Source organism: Lynx canadensis, chromosome X, assembly GCF_007474595.2.
Source record: "Lynx canadensis isolate LIC74 chromosome X, mLynCan4.pri.v2, whole genome shotgun sequence".
In the NCBI taxonomy this organism is placed as follows: domain Eukaryota; kingdom Metazoa; phylum Chordata; class Mammalia; order Carnivora; family Felidae; genus Lynx; species Lynx canadensis.
In genome coordinates this window covers 87,242,828-87,267,323 of record NC_044321.2, presented here as the reverse complement: position 1 = coordinate 87,267,323, position 24,496 = coordinate 87,242,828, and the positions used below count along the sequence as shown (strand labels likewise).

The 24,496-nt window shown below is 40.7% G+C and overlaps 1 protein-coding gene across 3 annotated transcripts in view; it reads left to right on the top strand.

The window, feature by feature from the left end:
* Nucleotides 1–24,496, top strand: part of ACSL4 (acyl-CoA synthetase long chain family member 4) — a 54,994-nt gene that overhangs the window by 482 nt on the left and 30,016 nt on the right. The window contains exons 2-8 of one of the 3 annotated variants that reach the window (XM_030304634.1): nucleotides 12,874–13,113; nucleotides 13,592–13,769; nucleotides 15,116–15,225; nucleotides 15,345–15,483; nucleotides 17,587–17,737; nucleotides 17,890–18,013; nucleotides 21,415–21,486. In XM_030304634.1, coding sequence (XP_030160494.1) covers nucleotides 12,886–13,113; nucleotides 13,592–13,769; nucleotides 15,116–15,225; nucleotides 15,345–15,483; nucleotides 17,587–17,737; nucleotides 17,890–18,013; nucleotides 21,415–21,486 — 1,002 coding nt within the window. In that variant the 5' untranslated portion in view covers nucleotides 12,874–12,885. Of the gene's footprint in view, nucleotides 1–12,582; nucleotides 13,114–13,591; nucleotides 13,770–15,115; nucleotides 15,226–15,344; nucleotides 15,484–17,586; nucleotides 17,738–17,889; nucleotides 18,014–21,414; nucleotides 21,487–24,496 lie in introns of all 3 variants that reach the window. The other 2 variants (XM_030304633.1, XM_030304635.1) reach the window with 2 other exon arrangements.

Genomic DNA, 24,496 nt, shown 5'->3' with positions numbered 1-24,496 from the left:
CCTAATAAATTAAACCTTATTCCAGTTACTGTTTCTCAAAACTGACTTAAATATATTCCTGATTTTCAGAGTTGTAAGTATTAGTCCTGTCCTTCACTGAAGCATCTACTCTAGACCATAGCATGGAATCAAAGAAATACAACAGAGCACTTAAATTAGAATCACAGTGTTTGAGTCTTGGACGTTGAAAATTATCTAGTCTAGTATTTCCCAAACATTGATTTTCAGACAAACGCTGGTCAGTGAAGAGTTTTTATTGGTCCACGGTGAAGTGAGGAGAGTAAGGACAATGGGCCATTTGTTTCTTAAAGCTAAACTCTTCCCATTTACATGATTACTTGTTATTATAAGATCTGTCCATCTAATTTGGGGGATTAAATACATTCTATCTTCTATGAAATGATGGTGATAGCAAATGGTAGGGTTTTTTTTTTTTATTTTTTTATTTATTTTTTCTTTATTTATTTTTTTTTCTGATGTAAAAGCAAAAGAGCCTTTATTCGAGCTAGCTGGAGCTCAATGTTTTTTTTTTTTTTTTTTTAAATGTCCATACCTGGCCAAAAAAAGAAAAAAGGCAGCTGTGTTATTTCTCTCACCATCCTTTTTTTGTTTTAAAAACTTACTGGTCTGTGATATCTTAAAATAAGAACCCAGCTTTCTCATTTTACAGATGAGGAAACAGACAAGAGGTTATTTAATTTGTTCCAGGTCTTACAGTTCAGCAAGCTGCTGAACCAGGACCAAAACCCTGTATACGATGCTGCCTCTCTTGTATTTCTGGTCTTTCTATGAATCGCTTTAATTATAATAGGTTATAAACTTGAAACAGACTGAACTGGTAGTTCTCATGTGCTAATAACTATTTTTGAATTGCAAGTGTAAAGAAATTCAAGACTTGATGTTCTTGTACAGCTCAGTGCTAAAGTCAACCGATTATTAGTTTGCATTAGAAAAACCTTAAGTGCGGTCAGAAATTTTCATAAGCAGACCTGAATTCACTGTCTCTGAATTCAGCTACTTAGCACACTACACCGGGATTGATCGAAGAAGTAAGATATCAGTGAGGTTAGTGTTTCCTTTGGGAAATAGACTGTGGTTCCATTGTGAGGGCAGTAGTATTCAGACTTGTATAGTTAATTTATTTATCCACAGAGAGTTTGTTTCCTTTCTCTCTCCCTCCCTCCTTCTCTCTCTCTCTCTCTCTCTCTCTCTCTCTCTCTCTCTCTCTCTCACACACACACACACACACACACTGCAAACATAGATAAACATTTATAGCAATCGGCCTACAGCCCATCTAGATAGGTAAGAGAAAAAACTACCAAGGCAAAGAGTGGGAGTTGCCAAAAAGCATTAGCAGAAACATATGGCCAATTGTGTTCAGGAGCGTGTACAGGTTCTTGGGAGTGTCTTTGGCACTTTAGAGACTCCTCTTCAATTGGCAGAGCTTGGCCTTGCTTATCCCAAAATACACTTCAAAACAGAAATACCGAATTCCATTTCCCTCCCTCCCTCACCTTAGTGAAACATGCATGGGCCAGGTAAACAAATGAACGTGAAGAGAGCAGAATGGAAAGTATTCCTCATCCCTAGTATGGAGACATTGACTCTATGAGTACTTTTCCATGGCTTCTTGTATTTAGCTTCATAAATACATGCTTTAGTTAATAATTTTTTAATTTCTAAAATGTGAGGCACCCCACCCCCCATAATATACATTTTGAATGATCTGTCTTTGGAATATCTGTGCCCTTCTCTTTACCAGTGCTAATATTTGAGAGTTGACTGAATGGTTACAGGATTTCAGTCTTCAACAGATTGATCAGTCTTTCAGTTCTTTTATTAGTCTCACTTATAAAGGTGTATTTAATACTGAAGGGCAGAGTGAGCTTTAAAAAAAAACAAAACAGGGTCATCCAGTTTCACATGGTGGCCATAGGGTTGAATTTTAGTGACTTATTTGGCCATTTTGTAAGAAATAAAGATTACATTGTTGCATAATTTTTAACAATATAAAGTACTGGGTAACTACATTAACAAAGAACTAACCTGTTAGACTGGCTCCTCTAGCAAATGTGGAGGGTAAGTCATGTGGCAAAAAAGGTATAGTTGCAAAATTCTCCCTGCTACACAAAGTTATTACTATGGGAGTATTACTGCTGGTCACAGATTTTTTTTTTGTAATCTGTACTTGTGGTTGGCAGCCTACAGTTTGTATTACTTTATTGTTGATAAGTAGGTAACACGACAGGAGATACAGTCTGTGTAACTTTCACTTGGACAAAATACATTTATTATAACTAAGTTAATTTGATTTTTAAAATTTTTTTAATGTTTATTTATTTTTGAGAGAGAGAGAGAGAAGCAGAGAGAGGGAGACACAGAATCTGAAGCAGGCTCCAGGCTCTGAGCTGTCAGCACAGAGTCCAATGTGGGGCTCAAACTCATGAACTGTGAGATCATGACCTGAGCTGCAGTTGGATGCTCAACCGACTGAGCCACCCAGGCTCCCCTAATTTAAAGTGAAGTTCTGTAACACAATTATTTTTGATTAGCATCTGTTAAAACCATAACTGTGTTCCTTTGGAGAAAAATTACCTAGGCAATAGAAGACTTTACAGACAAAATTAAAGGCTATGCCACGGTGCGATGCGCCCCCTAATTTAGCAGCAAGGTTTTGTTTACAGGGATCTGTAGCAGTTAATTTTCAGCAGTAGCTGCAGAACATTGAAATGGGCACTGTGCTATCTACTCACCCTTTATGGCACTGAACCCTTTTTTATGTTTCTCCAAACATGTACCTCTCGGAACTTAGTTTTTCTCCCCTTTTCCAGGTGTCTGATAAAGTTGGATGGTAACATCATGCTTTGTCAGTATGTGGCCATTACTAGCATGGTTCATCCTCACAATTCCTTAAATGCAAGCTTTGGGTAAAATCCATACAACCAACTCCTGACTTTTGAAAGCTTCATAATATTTAAAAATCAAGTGTGTGGTGATCACTTAAAATGGGGAATAGATATATAATTACACAATGTATGTGAAATGTGTAGGCAGCAACATTGGCTCCCAGATCTCCTCATTTCAACACATTAGATCACCTTATTTCAACACATATAGATAGGATCCCAATTACAAGATCCTATGACCTAGAAAAAACATAATCTGATGCATGCTGGGGATGTTCTTAAGGCATTATGGGAGGGAACTTTTGCTGCAATGTGAAAGAGCATCTTCAACATGGCAGCTGAGGTGCTTTCTTTGCTGGGAAAAGCTGGGAAGAGACTGGCAGGATGGCGGCTTCAGGAGTTAATAACTCTCCAGGTGATGAAGTAGACAGGCTTGGTTAATCTTGTTAGAGACGCACCCAAAGATCAGTCATAGTTGTGAGACGCTGCTGGTCAAAAAAAAAAAAAATAGCTTGCTAGGCACAGGTGCAGTGTGTTGGGATAGGGCATGTATATGTTCACCCTAGGTCTTTGTTTCCGTTTTGCTTTTTCAGTTTTCAAATGTATTCTTCTAATTGCTATGTATTGGATTTAAAGCTTGATTGTACAGATTATGCCATATTGATTAGATTGGTCTGTCAATTTGAATCAGGTGAGACTTACAAGGGGCTGATGAATATATCTTTCACAAGATGATTCAGTCTTGCAGACTAACAGCAAAAGATCCTACTAGCTATTCTTTTAATGCCTTTTATTTTCTTAAAACAGTAATATTTTTAAAGTTTTACTATTAAAATATTAAGTGAATTCTATTGTAATATAGCTCCTGTAAAGTTTGATTTCATTAACCAAATGCAGCTATTCTTTTAACATTGTATTTGAGCTTTCTCCTGTATGTTAATATTGTTTGGAACTTTTTAAAGAATGTGTGAAAGAAACTAGGATTTAAAAAAAAGCACTCCACCCCTTTACAAAAGTCTCGGTGATGCAACATCTGTGTAGAAATATGATCTTTTAAAGAGCCACAGGTACGCTTTATCTGTTTAATCTCTTTGAAATTTTATAATTGTTTCCTGATTTAATGTTTAGTGCATATGGCTACTCCTTTTCAGAAGGCAACTTGTTTCTTTATTTGGTATTTAAATTATCCTTAAATAACGTGTGACTTGAAAATGTGATTTCTTCAAGTAGCACTCACACAGTTCATCATTGGTTTTCAAATTGATGCCTTTTACATTTTGATAAAGTCCTGTGCAAGGACAGGTGAAGTTAATTTGTCCTTATTGCGTATTTCAGGTTGGCAAATGCATGGGTCCTTGCTTGGTTAACTCCATTTTCTCAAACTTCTGAAAAAAAAAATGTCTTGGCATTAATCGACTTCAGTTTATGAGTTTTTCTCTTTCATTCTTAAATTGATGTTGTGTCACATGCTTCTGGGGGAGATGATTGCTTCTTTTAAATTCAGATTTTAATCAATATGTAGTATGTGTTTACTTTGCATATACTAAAGCTTAAATGTATCACTAATGCTTTTGTGTTTTAACCTAACTATCTGAGAGCGTTTGAAGTAACTGGAATGAAATACTTAACATTAAACTTGACCTCAGGACAAAAAGTAAAAGAAAATTTTATCTGATTTTCCACTAAGACTTCTAGGACTTACTAGATGCCTAAAGGGCTTTTTTTCCCCACCCATAAAAATGCCTTAGGATTTAGGACAGATCAGTGCTCAAAATTGCTGCCAGGATTTCTTCATACACAAGGTTTGTCACTCTCACCTATTTGGATTATACCAGTATGATCAGGGTCACAGACAGTATAGCTGAAAGCATAGACTTTAAAATCTATTAGAACTGGGTCAAAATCCCTGCTTTGCTGTGTCACCTTGGGCATATTACCTCTCTGAGACAGTTGCATCATCAGTAAAATGAGGGGACTACCTCAAAGGGGTTTCCTGAAGGATTAAATGAGATAATGCATCTAAAGGATCAAGCACGGTGCCTAGCCCATAGTAAATGCTCAGTATGTAGTTATTAATCTGATTTCCATGTGGAACGGTAAACATCAGCAGGGACAGTGAATTATTTTGTGACTGAAAAGGATGGCCTGCCCTTTCCTGGTTGCCATACAAATGAATTACTTGATTTCAAGGAAGCACAGCTGAGAGTTCATGTCCTCTGGTAGGGCAGCAATATCACTCTTCATACATGTAAGGACAGCATACCTTTGTGAAAGGCATTGGTGAAAAAGCCCATAGTACCAATTGTGTAGCCTTCATGCTTTTCTTTATTTTTTTTTAAGTTTATTTATTTCCTTAGAGTGAGTGAGCTGGGGAGGGGCTGAGAGAGAGAGAGAGAGAGAGAGAGAGAGAGAGAGAGAGAGAGAATATCCCAAGCAGGCTCCACACTGCCAGCATGGAGCCCCATGCCTAGCTCGAACACAAGAACTGTGAGATCATGATCTGAGCCAAAATCTAGAGTCTTACCTGACTGAGCCACCCAGCTGCCCCAAGACTTCAGGCTTTTATTTATTTATTTTTTATTGTTTTGAAAGAAAACTTAAATGTTTTATTTATTTTTGAGAGAGAGAGAAAGAGAGCAAGCGAGCAAGCTGGGGAGGGGCAGAGAGAGAGGAAGATACAGAATCCGAAGCAGGCTCTAGGCTCTAAGCTGTCTGCACAGAGCCCGACATGGGGCTCGAACTCATGAACCATGAGATTATGACCTGAGCTGAAGTTGGACGCCTAACCGACTGAGCCACCCAAGCGCACCCCAAGCCTTCAGGCTTTTGTAACAGCAGTCTTTCACTTCTGTGCAACAGGCAGATTTATACTTTTTTTTTTTTTTGAGAGGGAGAGAGAGAATCTTGAGTAGGCTCAACACCTAGCATGGAGCCTGATGCAGGGCTTGATTTCATGACAGTCAGATCATGACCTGAGCTGAAATCAAGAGTTGGATGCTTAACTGACTGAGCCACCCAAGCGTCCCCATATTTTCTATTAAGTGACTAAGAACATGTTCAAATTTATTATAATTAGCACAGATTTTAACAGGATACCCTCTCATAGAATGTTGGCATGGAGAAGTGATTTAAAATTTTTTTTAATGTTTATTTATGAGAGAGAGAGAGAGAGACAGACAGACAGACATTGTGAGGGGGGAAGGGGCAGAGAGAGAGGGAGACACAGAATCTGAAGCAGGCTCCAGGCTCCGAGCTGTCAGCACAGAGCCCAACGTGGGGCTCAAACTCAGGAAACGTGAGATCATGACCTGAGACGAAGTTGGAAGCTTAATTATCTGAGCTATCCAGGCACCCCCTGATTTTCTTTTTCTTCTTTTTTTAAATGTTTTATTTATTTTTGACATAGAGAGTGATTTTCTTTTTTAAAGATGACTAAGGTTGGTGGCCTTCAGGCTGTGGTCCTTGCATACATTTTTACTTTATTATTTTAGAGTAGTTCCATGTATATTCTTATTTTCAGTCAACGAATTTATTGAACTGCTAATGCATGGAAAGACCACAGTAATCACTGTGGGTTCAGCAAACTGTAAACCCTGTCTCATGGAGCTTATGTTCTAATGGGGATGTCAATAATAAATATGAAGAAGAAAGCATATGTCATATTGGTGATAAGTGCTAAGGAGAAGAACAGAGAAAGGGACTGCAGGTTGTTGGGTTGCAATTTTCGGATGGCTGGAGAAGGTAGTATTTCAGTAAAGACAAAAAGGTGATGAGAGAATAAGCTATGCAGGTATCTTGGAAGAACATTCCAGGCAAAGAGAATAGTGTGTACAAAGGCCCTGAGGCAGGGTCATGCCTGATGCGTTTCAGAAACAGCAAGTAACAGGTAGAACTATAACAGAATGAGCCAGGGGAAAGCGTAGGAGAGGAAGTCAGAAATTTCAGAGATAGGGGAAAGATCACATAGTCTCATTAGGTAGAGTGAGGACTGAGTGGGTCCTATGGGGATCCTTTGAAAGGTTTTGAGCAGAGCAATGACATAACCTTACATTTGCAGCAGAGCACTCTGGCTGCTGAGTTTAGAATGTGTTATAAAAGTGGAGGCAGGGAGATCAGATGGGCAAATGCATTTCTTCAGGTGCGATGATAGTGGCTGAAACCAGTACAGTAGCAGTGGAAGTGGCCGGAAGCCGTTCAACTGGGTATGTGTCTTGTCAGAGCTGGTAGGATTTGCTGCTGATCGGTGTGGAGTGTGTGAGAAAGAAGAGTGGAAGTGAATCTCTAAGGGTTTTGGTTTTTTTTTTTTTTTTTTTTTTTTTGGTCAGAGTGACTGGAATTACAGAGATGGGCAAGGCTGGGCGGAGCAGGTGTGAGGCCAGATGATCAGCAGCTCCACTTGGACCATATTAAGTCTGAGGTATTTAACTGATAGGGATCTGTTGAGGAAGAAGTTGGATGACAAATCTGGTGTTTAAGGAAGACCTCCAGGCTAGGGGGAAAAATTGGAAGTCATCACCATATATATATATGCTATCTGAAGCTGTGGGACTAAATGGGATCCCCGTGGCATGGGTGGAGAGAAAGACAAGAGGAGGGGCAGGGACTGAGGACTGTTGCATTTAGAGGTCAGGGAGATGAGGAAGAAGCAGCAAAGAAGACTGAGAAGGAACAGCTAGAGAAGTCTGGAGAAAACTGGAAGAACTGTGGTCTCCTGGAAGCCAAGTGAAGTCGTTTCAGTGAGGAACAGAGGGGGCAGCTGTGTCAAAGGCTGCTGATGAATCGAGGGAGAAGTGGGAGCCTTAACTGACCTTGGGATGTGATGGCATGGAAGTCATTGGGGCCCTCGATCAGAGCACTTTTGTGGAGTGGTAGTGTGTAAAAGCCTGAGTAGTAGGTTCCAGAGGAAATAGGGGGAAAGGACTGGGAGATGAAGAGTGTAGGCAACTCTCAAGGAGTCCCGAAGAGAAGAAAGGGGCCTGGGGCCAGAGAAGAGCTTCCGACAGAGGGAATGGTTTTTAAAGTGACAGAGGTAATAGCCTGTTACGATGCTTATGGGAACGATTCAGTCAAGCAGGGAAAATTAACAGGGTGGGTGAGGGAAGAATCAGTGGAGCAGCACCACCAGGTCCATCTCAAATAGGGGTGAAGGGGGGACGCTCAGCACGTCCAGTTTTTTTGTAGCCAAATTCAGCTGCATGGGTGCAGGTGCACACTTCAGTGGAGGATTGGATTCAGCCCAGGTATAGTTTAGCTGAAGAAGTACAACAAAATGGGAGAGGGGCCAGAAACTCGAGAGTGTATTCCAGAGACTGATTATTATTGCCCATGGAATGTAAGCTGGCCATGGGGAAGGATTCTCCCAACAATGCCACCAAGTAGCGCAAGCAGTATTCCTGTTTTATATATGAGCTTAGACAGAGATACAGAGCTTGTGAGAGGTCATATGACCTGTTCAGAGTCACACTTCATAGCACATACGAGGTCAGACCCAGATCTCCCACCTCGGTTTAACCCATTTACCACCCAGGAACTCAGCCTTTCTCTTCTGCAGAGGACATATCTCCTTAATGCGATAGCCAGGGGGTGAATCTTGACTTGCTAAATCATCATACGCATGTGACTCTTACAGTAGAGCTACATGCTAGTGAAGTTGGCTCTGAAAAAAATGCAGTTTTCTCAGTGACTTAGATCCCCAAAGTGGAGCAGGATCTTACATGGAAAGCATCAGGCACCTGCTACCCTGCTGGCCGGTTCTCACCTCCATCCTGTGCTCTTCTGCTTCCGTCCGTTTGCTCATCCATTTGTTCTCTCTGATAGGACTGTCCTCATTCTCCACTCTTTTTCTTTTCCTTTTGAAAACCTACCTATCTCAACTACTATGGTTTTTGTGAAATCTTTCCAGCTGGTTCTACTTCCTCCTTCATCTCTTTTTCCCCCCAAACTGATGCAGTTCCCCCCCTTGAATATGTTTAGCCTTTTGTTCTTACTGGAGGTGTATGTACACACACACACACACACACGTTTTAAAAAGTTTATTAGTATTTGTTTTTTTTTAGTCATCTCTACACCCAACGTGGGGCTTGAATTCATGATCCCAAGACCAAGAGTTGTATGCTCTTCCAACTGAGCCAGCCAGGCACCCCTCTTATGGGATATATTACATTCTACATTTTCTATGTATTTGTGAACTGATCTCCCTGCCCCCTACCATACATATGAACACATATGTAATGCATGTAAATGATTGAGGCATGTGTGCTTTACTCATCTTTGTACTAAGGGCTCAAAACTTACAGAGAGTAGGTGTTTTCTTCTTTTCTTGAAATCAGTTTATCAATAGACCTGAATATAACCCTGGAAAACCTTTGGCAAGGAAAGATTTTCAGATGACAGGCGACGCTGGGCAGAGGCTGGCTTGAATGAGCAACTGACCGGGGGACAGGCCTCAGCTGTCACTCATTCACTGAAAACACCAGTGGTTCAAACATTCAGCTGAACCGGGGGTTCCAAGGAGTCCTGTCAGGGGCTGTCAGTCCTCCCCTTCCAAAGCAGCTCTGCGTTTTCCTTTTATCTATCTATCTATCTATCTATCTATCTATCTATCTATCTATCTATCTTTGTATTTTCATGTTCATATAAGATTTTATTCCAGTGGATGACCCAGGCCCCCCTCATCACCACCAGAAAGAATTTGAAAACACCTGAACTAACTGATGTCTCGGAGCTCTCCTCACCTAAATGTTCTTCGAGGCTTGTCTGCTGTGTATGTGTTGTGTTGTGTGTGTGTGTTTACACCAATGTGTCTCTGTATTACGAGGATTAAACAAAAGACATTGCCCTACTTCCGAGCCTTAAGGCAAATATATGTAAAAGATTGATAAAAATGTATAATGCAACTAATACAATTAGATTATAAACCCTTCAAAAGCTGTCTATATATCTTCAGCCCCAAGTCTGACAATTTCTCAATTGAAGGTCAGGTGGTACTCATTAGGGCATAAAATTCAGAGACTTTTTTGGGGGGACTTCTGGTACTGTCTCTGTCAATTTATGTATCGAAGTAAGTATTGTTGTATCTTGAATTAATTTCCTTTTGGTACTCCTTTCTATTACCAGTAAGGAATTATTTTTTTAAAATTATGTAAGTGGGTTATCATCTATGACTACCTTTCAAGATTGATAAGAGAGTATTACAGAATATTTGTTCTAAGAAAAAGGTGTTGGGTTTGATCAGGTTGAGAACTACTGGTCCTTGCTGTGGACTTAGGGGCTTAGATGTTTAGAATATCTGTAATATAATAAAGGATTGAAATGAGTGGTAGACATTTCAAGTGATGTAGGAAGTTAGAAAAAGGAAGGATTATTGTGGATTTGAGTCATCGTGAAATGAATGATGGAGGATTGTTAGAGGGGATCTTGCATATTGAGGACCAGACACCATGATGGACACTTGACATACCTTGTTATGAAGAGGTGAATGACCCGACTTGTCAGACCAAGGAAGCAATTTCTAGGTAGGGTAAATCCCAAAATTTAAAGTCGGAAGGACCCCAGGAAATCATATAAGCCAGCAGTTCTTAGTTCAGAGTTGGTGTCACCCTTTGGGGTTTATGGATGGATTTTAGGGAACTCACAAACCCCCTAAAATCACATAGACCCTTTTGCATATCTTGGGTTTATAGGTCTCAATTTGATTCTCAAAAGGGTCCATCACCTCTAAGAAGTTAAGGGCTACCGATCTAGTTTGATTTTAAGCTCAGATAGCTTGTTCGGCTCAAGCTTCCACAGCCACTTAGTGACAGAGATAGGGACTGAAACCCAGTTCTTTGTTCCTGTACTTTCTTGCTCATCTTGCCCCACTAGGTTGCAGGGCATGAACTAAAGTGGAGGCAGGATTAAGGTAACCACTTTATGGTAATTGGTGTCAAAACAAACAACTGTCCTGGGTTCAATAGTCTATTTCCACAAGAGTTGCAGAAGGACGGGCTTCATTCAATTTGTCTCCTCAAAGTGAACTATTATTTAAAATTTTTTAAATGTTTATTTATTTTTGACAGAGAGAGAGAGAGACAGAGCATGAGCGAGGGAGGGGCAGAGAGAGAGGTAGACACAGAATCCGAATCAGGCTCCAGGCTCTGAGCTGTCAGCACAGAGCCCAACACGGGCTCAAACACACAAGCTGTGAGAACATGACCTGAGCCAAAGTCAGATGCTTAACCAACTGAGCTATCCAGGTGTCCCAAGGCGAACTATTATTTTAATTTTTATCACTGAAATACTCTTCCACTCACCAAAATAGCTTTCTCAGCTGAAGGCAAGCTCCCTGTGAGTTATAATCATCCCTGAGGCCGGTTCTGCCATTCCTTTCCAATTGGCACTCTCTTTCTGACCTGCAGAGGCCCCCAGTTTTCTGTCTGATTCAATCAGATCAAAATTACTTGGTCTGATTTGTCAGATCCTGCACTACCCGTAGCCTATTTAGCCAACATGTACTCGCTCTATGCCCCAGTCAGTCTAGTGTCCTTATGGGCACTCCCACTCTCCCAAAGCTCTTTCACTCCTACCTCTGCATCTTGCCATGTGGTTTCCCTGCCCGGAATGCTCTCCATTCTTTCTCCTTATTTTCCAGATCCCCAACATCAGATCCACTTTAAAAGTCTACTCTTCACAGAGCTCCCCTTAGTTACTGCTGGCCGTTTTGCACTTCCTCACGATGTCTGTTGCGTTGTTTGTACTGCATGCCACAGCACTTAGGTGTTTCCAGCAGGCTTTTCACTGGAAATGCTTCAGTGGGCACTTTGGGAGCAGGCTTCCAGGAAGTCCGGGGTGGGACTTGGCACACTTCACCCCTGGGTTCAGCCAGAGCAGTTCCACTTTCTTGCGTGTGTGGGACGTCGGCAGGAGTTTTTATTCAAAGGAGTGGTTTGTTTCGCCGCCCCTCTCCTTCCAAAACGTTTGAAAAACACTGGCTCTGTCTTGTGTGCAAGATGGCCTCATTAGCGGTAACTCATAATGAGCGAAGGCTGGGACTTACACTACTTTGGACCTCTTTCTGACTCCTCCTCCTCCCAGGCCACAGGTGCAATTTTGAGCACAAAACGGACACTTAGGAAATGACTTTATGATTGTATTGTTCCACTTTGGGGGACTGGAGATAATGCATAGCATTACCGCAGAAATTTACCTTGATGAAGAACTCAGAATAGTATCTCTGGGTTGAGCATTGAGAAGTAAGCCTTAAACTGGTGTATTTCTCCCCTTTGGGCTACAAAACCCATTCCTGTTTAAAACTACCTGGTTCACATGGGCATACTTAAGAGAAACCTCATCATTGGCATTCCCGAAGTTTAGCCAAGCTGAAATATCACATCCGTGCATTTGTGTACGCATTAAAGTAGTGTCACTCAAGTGATTTGCAGAGTGATGGGCAGAATAGCGTATACCTAAAAACCAAAAAAATAAATAAATTGAGAAGTTTATGGTAATAATGATTAAAATGGAAAATGCCAGTCTTTCAGACCAGTTATTTCAACTTGCTGTATCAAATCAATTATATAAACTACTGAAGACCTGAGTATTTAAATCAATGTTGCTATCAACTTGTTAATACTCTTTTGTTTTGTTTTTGTTTTTTTTTCCTGCTCTCTGCCTGTTTCATTGTCTTCACCTACAGGTGTACTTTATTGTCGGCTTCCAAAGATTACTAACTTTTATCTGTATCATTAAAATTGAACTGCCTTGGCTATACTGCTCCTCTTACTGCTGCTTCCATTATTGCCTTCTTCAGCAAAATAAGGCTTTCTGCAGCCAAAGAATAACAAGAAATAAACACCATTGTAGAAGCCTTGCCACTATGAAACTTAGGCTAAACGTGCTCACCATTATTTTGCTGCCTGTCCACTTGTTAATAACAATATACAGTGCCCTTATATTTATTCCATGGTATTTTCTTACCAATGCCAAGAAGAAAAACGCTATGGCAAAGCGAATAAAAGCTAAGCCCACTTCAGACAAACCTGGAAGTCCATATCGCTCTGTCACGCACTTCGACTCGCTAGCTGTCATAGACATCCCTGGAGCAGACACTCTGGATAAGTTATTTGATCATGCTGTGTCCAAGTTTGGGAAGAAGGACAGCCTTGGGACCAGAGAGATCCTAAGTGAAGAAAATGAAATGCAGCCAAATGGAAAGGTTTTTAAGAAGGTATAGCATTTCTGTGCTTTTTAATTTGTTTTAAGGGGAAGGTATGTTTTTACTTTATCATAAATCAAATGCATGTTAAATATGCTGCCATTCCATTTAAATATGCTGCATAACAAATTCTCAGAAGGTGCTCATGGCTTCTGTATATTCACTTAAAGGCAATTTTAGAGCTCTACACTTTGGTATTTTATTTTTTTTTTTTATTTTTTTTTTTTTTATTTATTTTTGGGACAGAGAGAGACAGAGCATGAACAGGGGAGGGGCAGAGAGAGAGGGAGACACAGAATCGGAAACAGGCTCCAGGCTCTGAGCCATCAACCCAGAGTCTGACGCGGGGCTCGAACTCACGGACCGCGAGATCGTGACCTGGCTGAAGTCGGACGCTCAACCGACTGCGCCACCCAGGCGCCCCAACACTTTGGTATTTTAATTGCTTGTTTGAATATACTAATATTCAGAGAATGTCTCTCCTTAACAGTTAATTCTTGGGACTTATAAGTGGATGAGCTATCTCGAAGTGAACCGTAGAGTGAATAATTTTGGTAGTGGACTCACTGCATTGGGACTAAAACCAAAGAACACTATTGCCATTTTCTGTGAGACCAGGGCCGAATGGATGATTGCAGCACAGACCTGCTTTAAGTACAACTTCCCTCGTAAGTGCCTTGTGTTTTTGAAGGGGGACAGAAAGGGTTTTAATAACATGTGACATTGTCCTGCAACCTTATTGTTTTCAAGGTAGGTGTTCTTTAGCAATTTTTCTGCATCCATTGTATCCATAAAGCAGTATGTAATGTAGTTAAAAGATATCTGATAATGCCTGTTAATTTCTAAGAGCTAGCGTGGGAATTTGTTGGCAGTTGAATGGATAGAATTTAGGATTTTGCTTTTCAATTGGAAGTGAATTGTACCTGAAATATTTGGGACCTGGGGGTGTTTTTTAGGAAGTGACACACAAAATAATGATTAAAAACAAAAATATCATTGCTTAGGATAATTCTAATTTGTTGCTTCACGTCCAGGGCATCTCATTTGACTCATTCTGTTTTACGTGTGAAATGAGCACATTAGATATGTTGGCCAGAAAGTAAAGTTGGTGTCTTCCTGTTTCACAAACATTTGTTTTTGCTATTGTGCATGAAATGGTTTAAAAAAATTCTAAGTCCAGAATAGTGCCTGTCATGTGCTAGGCACTAAGTTATTTACTGAATGAGGTAGAACACTACAGGTGTAGTGTAGGAATCAGGAGTTTGAATTTCAGGCAAACAAAAATGAATATGAAATGATCCCCTATGTACCCATCACCCAACTTCAATAAACAATAGCTTATGAAAAGTGGCTCTTCTTACCCACGTCGCTGTTTTGGTTACGAGCCTAGAGCTGAATTTCCAATCCAATCTAGGTTTAGCAGATGCCCTTTGATACTAACTGGTCCTGGTTTCAGCCCATGTTTCCTTTCTCTGGTAGCTCCTAAAGACTAGATCTCCTTAGCCACCCAGTTAAAGCTTAGAGGTCACTAATCAGCGTGGACGTTGGGCCCACTTAAAAAATTCCCTAGAAGGAGTGAGAACATGATTCAGACTTGAGATCCTCAGTCTGAAGATTCTCAAGGACTTACCCACTGTTTCGTGCCATGGCCAGTGAACCTGCATGTCACAGGGTAGTTCTAGGTAGGCTAGCTCTGACTGGAATTAGCAGTTCAGCCAGAAATTTACTCACCTCGAGAATCATGATTGCCTAATTTTTGAACAGTTGTGGCACTTCCAGTATTTCTGGGTTTCTTCACATTTAGGATGTTAGAATCCTGTGAATTTATAAGGAAAAGTTGGGGCTACCTGGGAGTTTGAGGCAGTGTTGAAAGATATTGGCAGAGACTGTGAAAAGAAATTACGTTATAAGACGTGTGCATCCATGAATGTTCCTATCACAAAAGGCTGACTTAAATAATGTAGCTCCTAACTGTTTAATTAGTTCACATTTGTATTTGTTTTTTATTATGTAGTTGTGACTTTATATGCCACGCTTGGCAAAGAAGCTGTAGTTCATGGGTTAAATGAATCTGAGGCCACCTACCTGATCACTAGCGTTGAACTTCTGGAAAGTAAACTTAAGGTAAATAAAAATATTTCTCTTAATTAATATGGTGTTATCTGACAGGTCATGAAAGTGTCCAATAACTGAGTTTACCGTGGGCCTGTATTTAATAGCTGGATCTTGTTTCTGTTCAACAGACTGCACTGTTAGATATCAACTGTGTCAAACATATAATTTATGTGGACAATAAGACTATCAATAAAGCAGAATACCCTGAAGGATTTGAGATTCACAGCATGCAATCAGTAGAAGAGTTGGGATCCAAGCCAGAAAATGGTAAGTAAAGCTGGTAAAACAAATTTATTCATCTGTTTAAGGTTTGTTGTCAGTAGGTCAGGAAAGGAAGTAATGCAAGTGAAAACTGTACACTTCTTGGATTTAAAAAAAAAGTTTTAAAATTTTTATCAAGACCATATATGATTGAATGTTTATTTACTTTGTGTGTGTGTGTGAGAGAGTGTGTGCATGTGGGTCAGGGGCAGAGAGAATGGGAGAGAGCGAGAATCCAAGCAGGCTCCACCCTCAGCGCAGAGCCCGACGTGGGCCTTGAACTCAACGAAACGCTAGATCATGACCTGAGCTGAAATGAAGAGTCAGACACTCAACGGACTGAAGCCCCCAGATGCCCCTAATGTAAAAATTTTAAGTTTGTGTGTTATGTTCATTTCATTTTTCCAATAATGCCTTTTTATTGTATTTTACAAAAGCATCCGTCCATAAATCATTAGGGGGGAAAAGGTCCTCACAACACATAGTTTGAGAAGCACGACTCTAGTGCATTGGTTGGCAAATTACAGCCTGCTGTCTGTTTCTATAAATAAAGTTGGACTAGAATACCATAACAACTATTTAACAAGTGTCTATGGCTGGGTACCTTTGGCAGAGGTTGTATGGCCCTCAGAGCCTAAAATATTTACCGTCTGGTCCTTTCTGAAAAGGAGTCTGCCGACCCCTGCTCAAGGTGGCTGAATATAATCTGTTGGGAAGACCTCTCTATTTTCCTCCCCCAGTCATTCAGTAAAAGCAAAGACAGCACTGGAGCTCAGGATCTTTAAGATGACACAATATTTGTACCTTCAGGGACATCTGGGTGGCTCAGTCACTTGAACATCCGACTCTTGATTTTGGCTCAGGTCATGATCCCATGGTCGTGGGATCGAGCCCTGTGTCAGGCTCCACGCTGAGCATGGAGCCTGCTTAATTAAGGTTCTCTCTCTCTCCCTCTTCCCCTCACCCCAACTCATGCAAACACACTCTCTCTCTTCGAAAATACAATAAATTACAATAACAACAACAATAATATTCCTAAGTTCAGACAGAGGGCTAGGAGAAGTGAAATTTAGATACTATTTAGATATTACCATTGATAGGGAATGAAGTGTTTATAAACCTCTCCACACGGTCTCTCTCAGTATCATAAAATTCCTGTCTCATTTTGATTAGACAGAATCAAAGTATGGTCCAATCCAGATAGGGCAATAAGCACTAAATCTGGAAGACCCAAAAGAGTCCCAAAGCCAGACACATAACATGGGTTGTAACTACAGGAGTGAGTGAGCGAGTGAGTCACAGAGAGAGAGAAGAGAGAAAGGACCTCTTGGTGTTATTTTTATCTAGGTACACTTTCAGTAATTTGAAAAACTGATTTCCAATACAGATTTCAAGAAGCAACACTAAAAACAGTAGAAAATATCATTTTGGTTTGGTGTTCTTTGGATTGTATGTGCTGCTTGGAATGTAATCTTAAAATAATCTGTTAAATGTATAATGGTTATCTAATTCAGTGTCCATGGTTCAGTTATTATTAAATGAAATTATTTTTATAAAAAGTGAGAAAAATACCAAGTCCAGTGGCTTTCAATCAGGGGTGTGTATGAGTGTCACCTGTGGAGCCTTTGATCCATCCCAGACCTGGAATGCTCACAGGTGGGGGCCAGAGACAGAGCCTGTATTTTGTTTAAGTTCTGCAGGTGATTCTCATGCCCCCCAGTGGTTGAGAACCATAATCAGGCCCAGCCATCTCATTTTAAAGGTGAGCAAACTGAGGCCTGAAGGGCTTGCACACGATAGTCTATCTCCCTGATTCTCCAAAGTCCTGGCTAGCTTTCCACAGCACTGCTGTGTGTGCAGCACCGTGGCCAGGCAGAGGTAGACCAGGATTGGGCTCAACACCCAGAAAAAGGGCCACAGTGGCGTTCAAGACTCCTACTGCAGGTAACCAGAAATTCGATCACCACTTTTTTTGTGTCGGTTGTCAGTAGAGAGCATTTGTTTTACATGGTTCATCATTATGCAAAAAATATCTAAAAACTCTTAATCTTTGTGTAAGCAATTGAACTTCTAAACTGAAGAAAATGCAGTGCTTTTTCATTCTTTTAGCAAGCGTTCCTCCGAACAGACCAACTCCTTCGGACATGGCTATTGTCATGTATACCAGTGGTTCTACCGGCCGGCCCAAGGGAGTGATGATGCACCATAGCAATTTGATAGCTGGAATGACAGGCCAGTGTGAGAGGATTCCTGGGCTGGGGTAAGAGAGACTCATTCCACGTTCTTTGCGATGAGAGCTCCTGTTCGACATCGTCTGAACTCCATCTGTGTAGAAACGAGAAGGCTATTGATGTTTCTACTTAACCATGCCTTTTTCCTGACGGCTGACATGTTTCTCTTATTTCATTTTAGACCAAAGGACACTTACATTGGCTACTTGCCTTTGGCTCATGTGCTAGAACTGACAGCAGAGATATCCTGCTTTACCTACGGCTGTAGGATTGGCTATTCTTCTCCACTTACACTCTCTGACCAGGTGACAAGCCTTTTACTCTTTCCGCACCATCCTATTAAGTTGCGCTGTTTGGCTGAGAACGTATTACTGCGAATGTGAGACACTTCAATTCACTGGCAGCTTTCTCCTCGACTTCAAAAATAGCCCCTGTGGGCAAATATGTAACTGTAAAAAAGAGTTATGGATTTGTTAGCATTGCTTCATCTACATCTTCTTACCTGATTTTGAAGCTTACAGTTACTTTCATTTTGTTTTATGAGATTTTGACTCTGGATAGCTTGGGTAGAGAAGATAAATGCACCGAGTCTTTTGGACACATAACCCATAAACAGGGATAGGTTTTCTGGGAGGAGATGTGGTGGTAGGATCGTGGCCCAGTTTTGCTCTCAGTTTTCTCTAACACTGTGCTGTCCACAACAGCACGCTGAAGTAGAGATAATTCCAATGATATGAGAAAAATCTCATTTCTCAGTTGCTCCAGCCACATTTCTTTTTGTTTTCTAATTTTTTTTTAATTTTTAAATTTACATCCAAGTTAGTTAGCATATAGTGCAATAATGATTTCAGGAGTAGATTCCAGTGATTCATCCCCTATGTATAACAACCAAGGCTCATCCCAGTGAGTATCGTCCTTAATGCCCCTTAGCCATTTAGCCCATCCCCCCACCCACAGCCCCTCCAGCAACCCTCAGTTTGTTCTCTATATTTAAGAGTCTCTTATGTTTTGTCCCCCTCCCCTCCAGCCACATTTCAAATTCTCAGCAGCTAAGTGTCACTAGTGGGTACCACTTTGGACAGCACAGGTACCAGACCTTTCCATCATCATGGAAAGTTCTATTGCGTATCCAAAGGCAGCCCTCAGCTTTGCACCTGGAGTTCAACTGGGTTCTCCCTTCTCCTTTGTTCACAGTAGGAAGCCCAACAATGGCTAGAGCTAACTCACGTATTTTACGTGCATTTGAAATTACACAGCTAATACCTACTGTCCACAGTTGTTTAATTTCTTCTTTGGACTAGTTGCTATAGAAAAATGTCAACCAGACGTTGAGGCAAAAAAGAGTTTCTGAGTATAGATAGGAATGACTTGGTTTTAGGGAGAGGTTAGGTAGGTTGTGTGATATTAAGGCAGAAAAGTTAAATGGATGTCTTTGGATTTGAGATTCCAACCATCTTTTTAAAAAATTTGTTTTTGGGGGCGCCTGGGTGGCTCAGTTGGTTGGACATCCGACTTCAGCTCAGGTCATGATCTCGAAGTCTGTGAGTTCGAACCCCGCATCGGGCTCTGTGCTGACAGCTCAGAGCCTGGAGCCTGTTTCGGATTCTGTGTCTCCCTCTCTCTCTGACCTTCCCCCGTTCATGCTCTGTCTCAAAAATGAATAAATGTTAAAAAAAAAATTAAAAAAAATTTGCTTGGTGATGTATAACTTAAAGGACACGAATCTTAAGTACACTGCTTGATTGCATTTAATGTACACACATAGACCCCTGTAACCATCCATATCTAGATCAAGATAAAAAAGAACATTCCTGGAACTCCATAACGTCCTTGTGTCCTTTCTGAATGATGACCACCTCCCTGCAACCTCCCAGGATAATCCAACCACCTCTTGAAGTGGCTTTCTCATGAGAAAAATGTTCTGTGTTCTAGACAACTACCTACTTGGTACTTTAGGGAATACAACCTCTTTGTAAGATGAAGAGCTGCCGTATGAACTACTCAGCTGCAAGTTCACATTTAAAATCTGCTAGAACAGTAATGGAGAAAAGAAGTGATCAAGTAAAGTAATAAACGAGACTTGATGTAGTCAAGTTAAAATTGATCTATGAATAAGACTGGGGCTTGAACTGTAAAAAAAAAATTTTAGAAAACTCTGTAATGTTAAAAAAAATCCACAACAATTATGTTTTTGATGCACTGTAGTGGGCTTTTCTTGTATTTAGAAATGTTTCAAAATGTGAAACACCTTTCAATAAGCTTTGAGTATGCTTCCCCCCCACCATTAGGGAAGTTCAGAAGTCAGGGACTAGCAACCCTAGCTTTCACTGCCTTTCTGGAAATAAGAGCCTCAGTGTAGGGAAGGGGAGGGCAGTTGGAGTAAATGCCCCACCTACCTTTTTCATGAACTTCCTAATAAAAAGTCTCAATCTTCCTAGGAATCAAAAACCCAGGAATCTCCCTCAGATAGGAAATCAGAAACAGGTGGGACATTAGAGGTGCCACATTTGAAGCCAACAGATAAGCGTGATGCTGTCCTGAGATTATTGCGATCATAAGAAGAGAACTGATACCATTACATAGAGTCATAAAGAAAGTGAAGAAGGGCTCCTTGTGGCTAGTGCTACCCTGGAACAGCTCTTTAAAGCGACAACTGGTCAGCACCACATGGAGGGCAGCTTGGACTTGCAGGATGAGAGCCCATCTTTCTCTCTACAGAGCTGCCCTCCCATGTGTCATATGCACGTGCGGGCGTCGGTTTCCACTTGCAAATGTGCACACACTCGCACGTACATAAAACAACAAGCAGTTATTTTATTTCCTTTATCCATCTTAAAGAAAAGCAGGATAAAAGCAATTTGGTTCTATTGGCAGAAAGTTCTCTATGACGAAGCCAGTGGTCCTGGCATATCACACTGTCCCTTAAGAGCTGGTTTACTTCCCGCCTGTGTCAGCGTGACGAATAGACACATTATACATCTAAACTTACAGACTAATGAACTGCATTATAGCTGGTTCTTTCTTCCTTTTCATCTCCCTTTTTCAGTGGGCTGCTTTATCAGTTTTTCTACCTGTTGCTCTGATATTTGAAATCCCAAATAGTATTTATGTGTGTAAGCAATGAAAGAAAACAAAAGAAAGGAGAAATATATACATACTTAGATATATATGTGCATATCCCCACATGGTCACTGGCAGGGTCTTCAGTATTCTGTCAACCACAATGTTACCAAATTAGTGTTTTTCCATCATGTTCATCAACGGCAGTGACTTCAAGAGGCGGCTTTGCCATTTGGCTAATCAAAGAAAGTTAAAATATTTTCCATTTTCTTTTAGTGTTCAGTGTACCTTAGCTGAGGTTTTCTATTCTCTCTCTTTTTTTAATGGATGATCTGTGCTGTGCTTGATACGTGAGAGATAAGAATGCGCACTTTACCCAAATATCCCACTCTCCTTTATTATGAGTCAGAGCTTCTCCTCTAAGGAAGGCCGAAATGTACTAGAAGAAATCATCTCCAGGCTAAAGCACCAAAGCCACTTCCACTTTAGACATTTGCAAGTTATGAGGGTTGTAACCAATAATTCAACGGGGCCATAGAAGATCAGATTCCATTGTGTAAATTTCTGTCACTGACAGTACTTGAATTATCACACTTTTTTGCTGAGGCTGGCTTTCCTGATCCTATTTGCTTTTTCTTTCATGTAGTCCAGCAAAATTAAAAAGGGAAGCAAAGGAGACTGTACTGTGCTGAAGCCGACACTCATGGCGGCCGTTCCGGTGAGTACAGAATATAAATGTCCTTTATTGCTTGCACTTGGACTTTTTAAAAGGTGATACTCCCAGGGGTTTGCATACAGTTTTAAACAACTTCACTCAATTGAGATCATGGCAAGTGTGTTCATTAAAATCTGAGATCAGCATTGGCAAACTTCTGACACGTATGCCTGTTAGTGTTGCTGATCCTGGAAAATTAGTGATGAACGTGACCTAGTTCAGATTACCTAGCGTGAGAAGTGGCCATATTTCAAAGGTAGAAGATATTCTAGATCTCATTTTTGTTTAATCACAAATTATATTTTATTTTTATTTTGAACTTTTTAAAGGTTTATTTTGAGAGAGAGAGACAGAGTGTGCACACGCAATGTGCACGTGAGCGGAGGAAGGGCAGAGGGGGGAGAGAGAGAATCGCAAGCAGGCTTCACACTGACAGCGTGGACCCTGATGCAGGGCTTGAACTCATGGACTGCGAGATCATGACCTGGGCCTAAGTTGGATGCTTAACCGACTGAGCCACGTAGGCGCCCCTAATCACAAATTTCAAACAAATGAGGAAGCGTAGGTCATCCCAGAGAACTGAAGCAGCATATCCAAAGTTATGGAACTGAGTCTCAAATCCGAGCCTCCTGACCCTAATGGTGACTAGGAAAACTGGCACTTGAGAGATCTTCCAAAGAAAAAAGCTTAGTTCCAGACTTTAAAATCCTTATGTGAAATACTGCCTTTCATCAAAATAAGATGTTACAGCGTTTTTGGCCTTGTAATGATAAACATTTCACACAGTGTTTCAAATGTGCATAATCAGATATATTCTAGCACTTTTAGGCTTAGAAACTCCAGCGGGACTTTATACCGCGACTGCTTGTATTGCGATCAGATTTTAAGTCTCATCCCAATATCTCTCTCAGAATTATTTTTGTACATGGAAAATTGGAGATGAGATAATGAAGTGTTCAGCCACTTTGTTTTTTGAGCTTCTTATTACAAAATTACTAAATAACGAAAGAATTAAAAGAGGGCAGAGTAGCCTTTGCCTTTTTATTTAGAGGTGCTGAAGAATTCGGCAAGTTTGGAAACTGAAAGAAGCTTCTGATTAAAACATAATAAAGTGATGCTAATGATAGGTACTACAGTACTTGCTGTTTTCAGGACCTGTCCCTAAGGGCTTTAGATGGATTATCTGACTTAATCCTCCCTAAGACTCTCCTAGGTGGATCCTATTTTTCTGGTTTTATAAAGAAAAAAAAAAGTTTTCCCGAAGTCACAGAGCCCGAACTCTACCAGTCTGATACCAGACTTTTCTTAACTACTATGCCTGTCTGTTTAGGATTGTGTTTGGTGTTTTGGGAAATAATATTTTGGGTTTATTACTTAAAGTACAGGAGTCCCTAGTAAACCCTATCAGAGAACATAGGGAAGGAAAAAGACCAAGGACTGTAGGAAGCAATGTCTGAATTTAGGCCTGAAGGATAAGCAGGAGTTTGTGGATATGCTGTGTATCTTCTAATTGCCCATGGTCCATTCTTCTTTACTTTGTGCCTTGGAAGGCTAACTTCTGTGGATGAATCACCAGGGCTTGCTTGTCTTTTGTTGGGTTCAGCCAATTACTGGCGCTCAGGAGAGATCACAGGGCAGGGAGAGAGGAGGGGTTCTGCATACTTACTGCCTTTGCTCCTTCCCTGTTGGGCTGCGATTTGGGGCAGTTGTCAAGCGTCCATTGAACAATCTCTTTCCCATTGGCTGTAACCAGGTCTTGCCCGTGGCTGCAGTCTTCACCGGGTTCCAATAATACATCTCTCCTCTTGGTTCTTTAGGCCTGAGGATAGTGAACAGACTCTCATGTTGCTGGTCCATGGGTGTTTCACTGAACTTTGTTGGTTCCCTTAACTCCTCCCCCTCCTGTATAAATAGGCCTTAAAAAAAATCTTTTTTACTGAAAATCGATAGATTCTATTATCTGAGTTTGTTTCTTTCCTGGATCAGAATGAAAGATCCATTTAGTATTGTATAGCCACATATTCACAGGCTGAGAATTTAGAATACATCACTGCTTCTTGTAAGCACTGACTCAGTTGAACATCATGTAAAATTAGGTTGAAGTGAAGGGTGACTTATTGTGCTAATAATAAATCTTGCCAATTTGTTACGACTATCATTTGTGTTCCTTACTCATAGAGGCCTTCCAGTGCCCATGACTCTTATCTACTGGAAAGAGCAGTGGAGGTAGTTCTGTCACATCTGTCTCACTCCTGTAGGCTTTTTTCCTCCACCTGACATCCTATTCACTTTCTTAAGTGGGATAGTTACAGGATATTAAAGTCCTTTAGGGAACTTTTGGAATTTCTCAATCACAGATCTAGACAAATATGTCAGTTAACACAATGATTCCATCTGTGGAAATGGACAGGACAACATTGTGCCATCCTTGAATGCCGTTGCAGCCTCCCTCCACCCCCATGAGCTTTATTGGGATATAATTGACACATACCATCGTGTCAATTAAGCTATACAGTGTACAGTGATTTGACATATGTATGTATTGTGAAAAGATTACTATAATAATGTTAACGCACCCATCGTCTCACAAAGTTACCATGTGTATGTGTGTGATGAGAACATGTAAGATCTACTCTTTTAGCAACTTTCGAGCATATGATACAGTCTTGTTAACTATACTCCCTGTGCTGTGCTGTACATTACATCCCCAGGACTTGCTCATCTTCTGCCTGTAAGTTTGTATCCTTGGACCAACATCTCCCTATTTGCCCCACCCGCTAGCTTCTGGCAGCCACCAGTCTACTCTCTGTTGCTGAGGTTGGCTGGTTTAGAGTCCACATAGAAGTGAGACCATATAGTATTTGTCTTTTTCTTTCTGACTACTTTCCCATAGCATAAGGCAAGAGATGTTTTTGCTGTCCTTATTTGTGAATGGCTCTGTTATGATATCGAAAGAGCCATTCATAAAACTATTCACGGTAGCACAACTGAATTTCTGCTAATTGCCACTTTA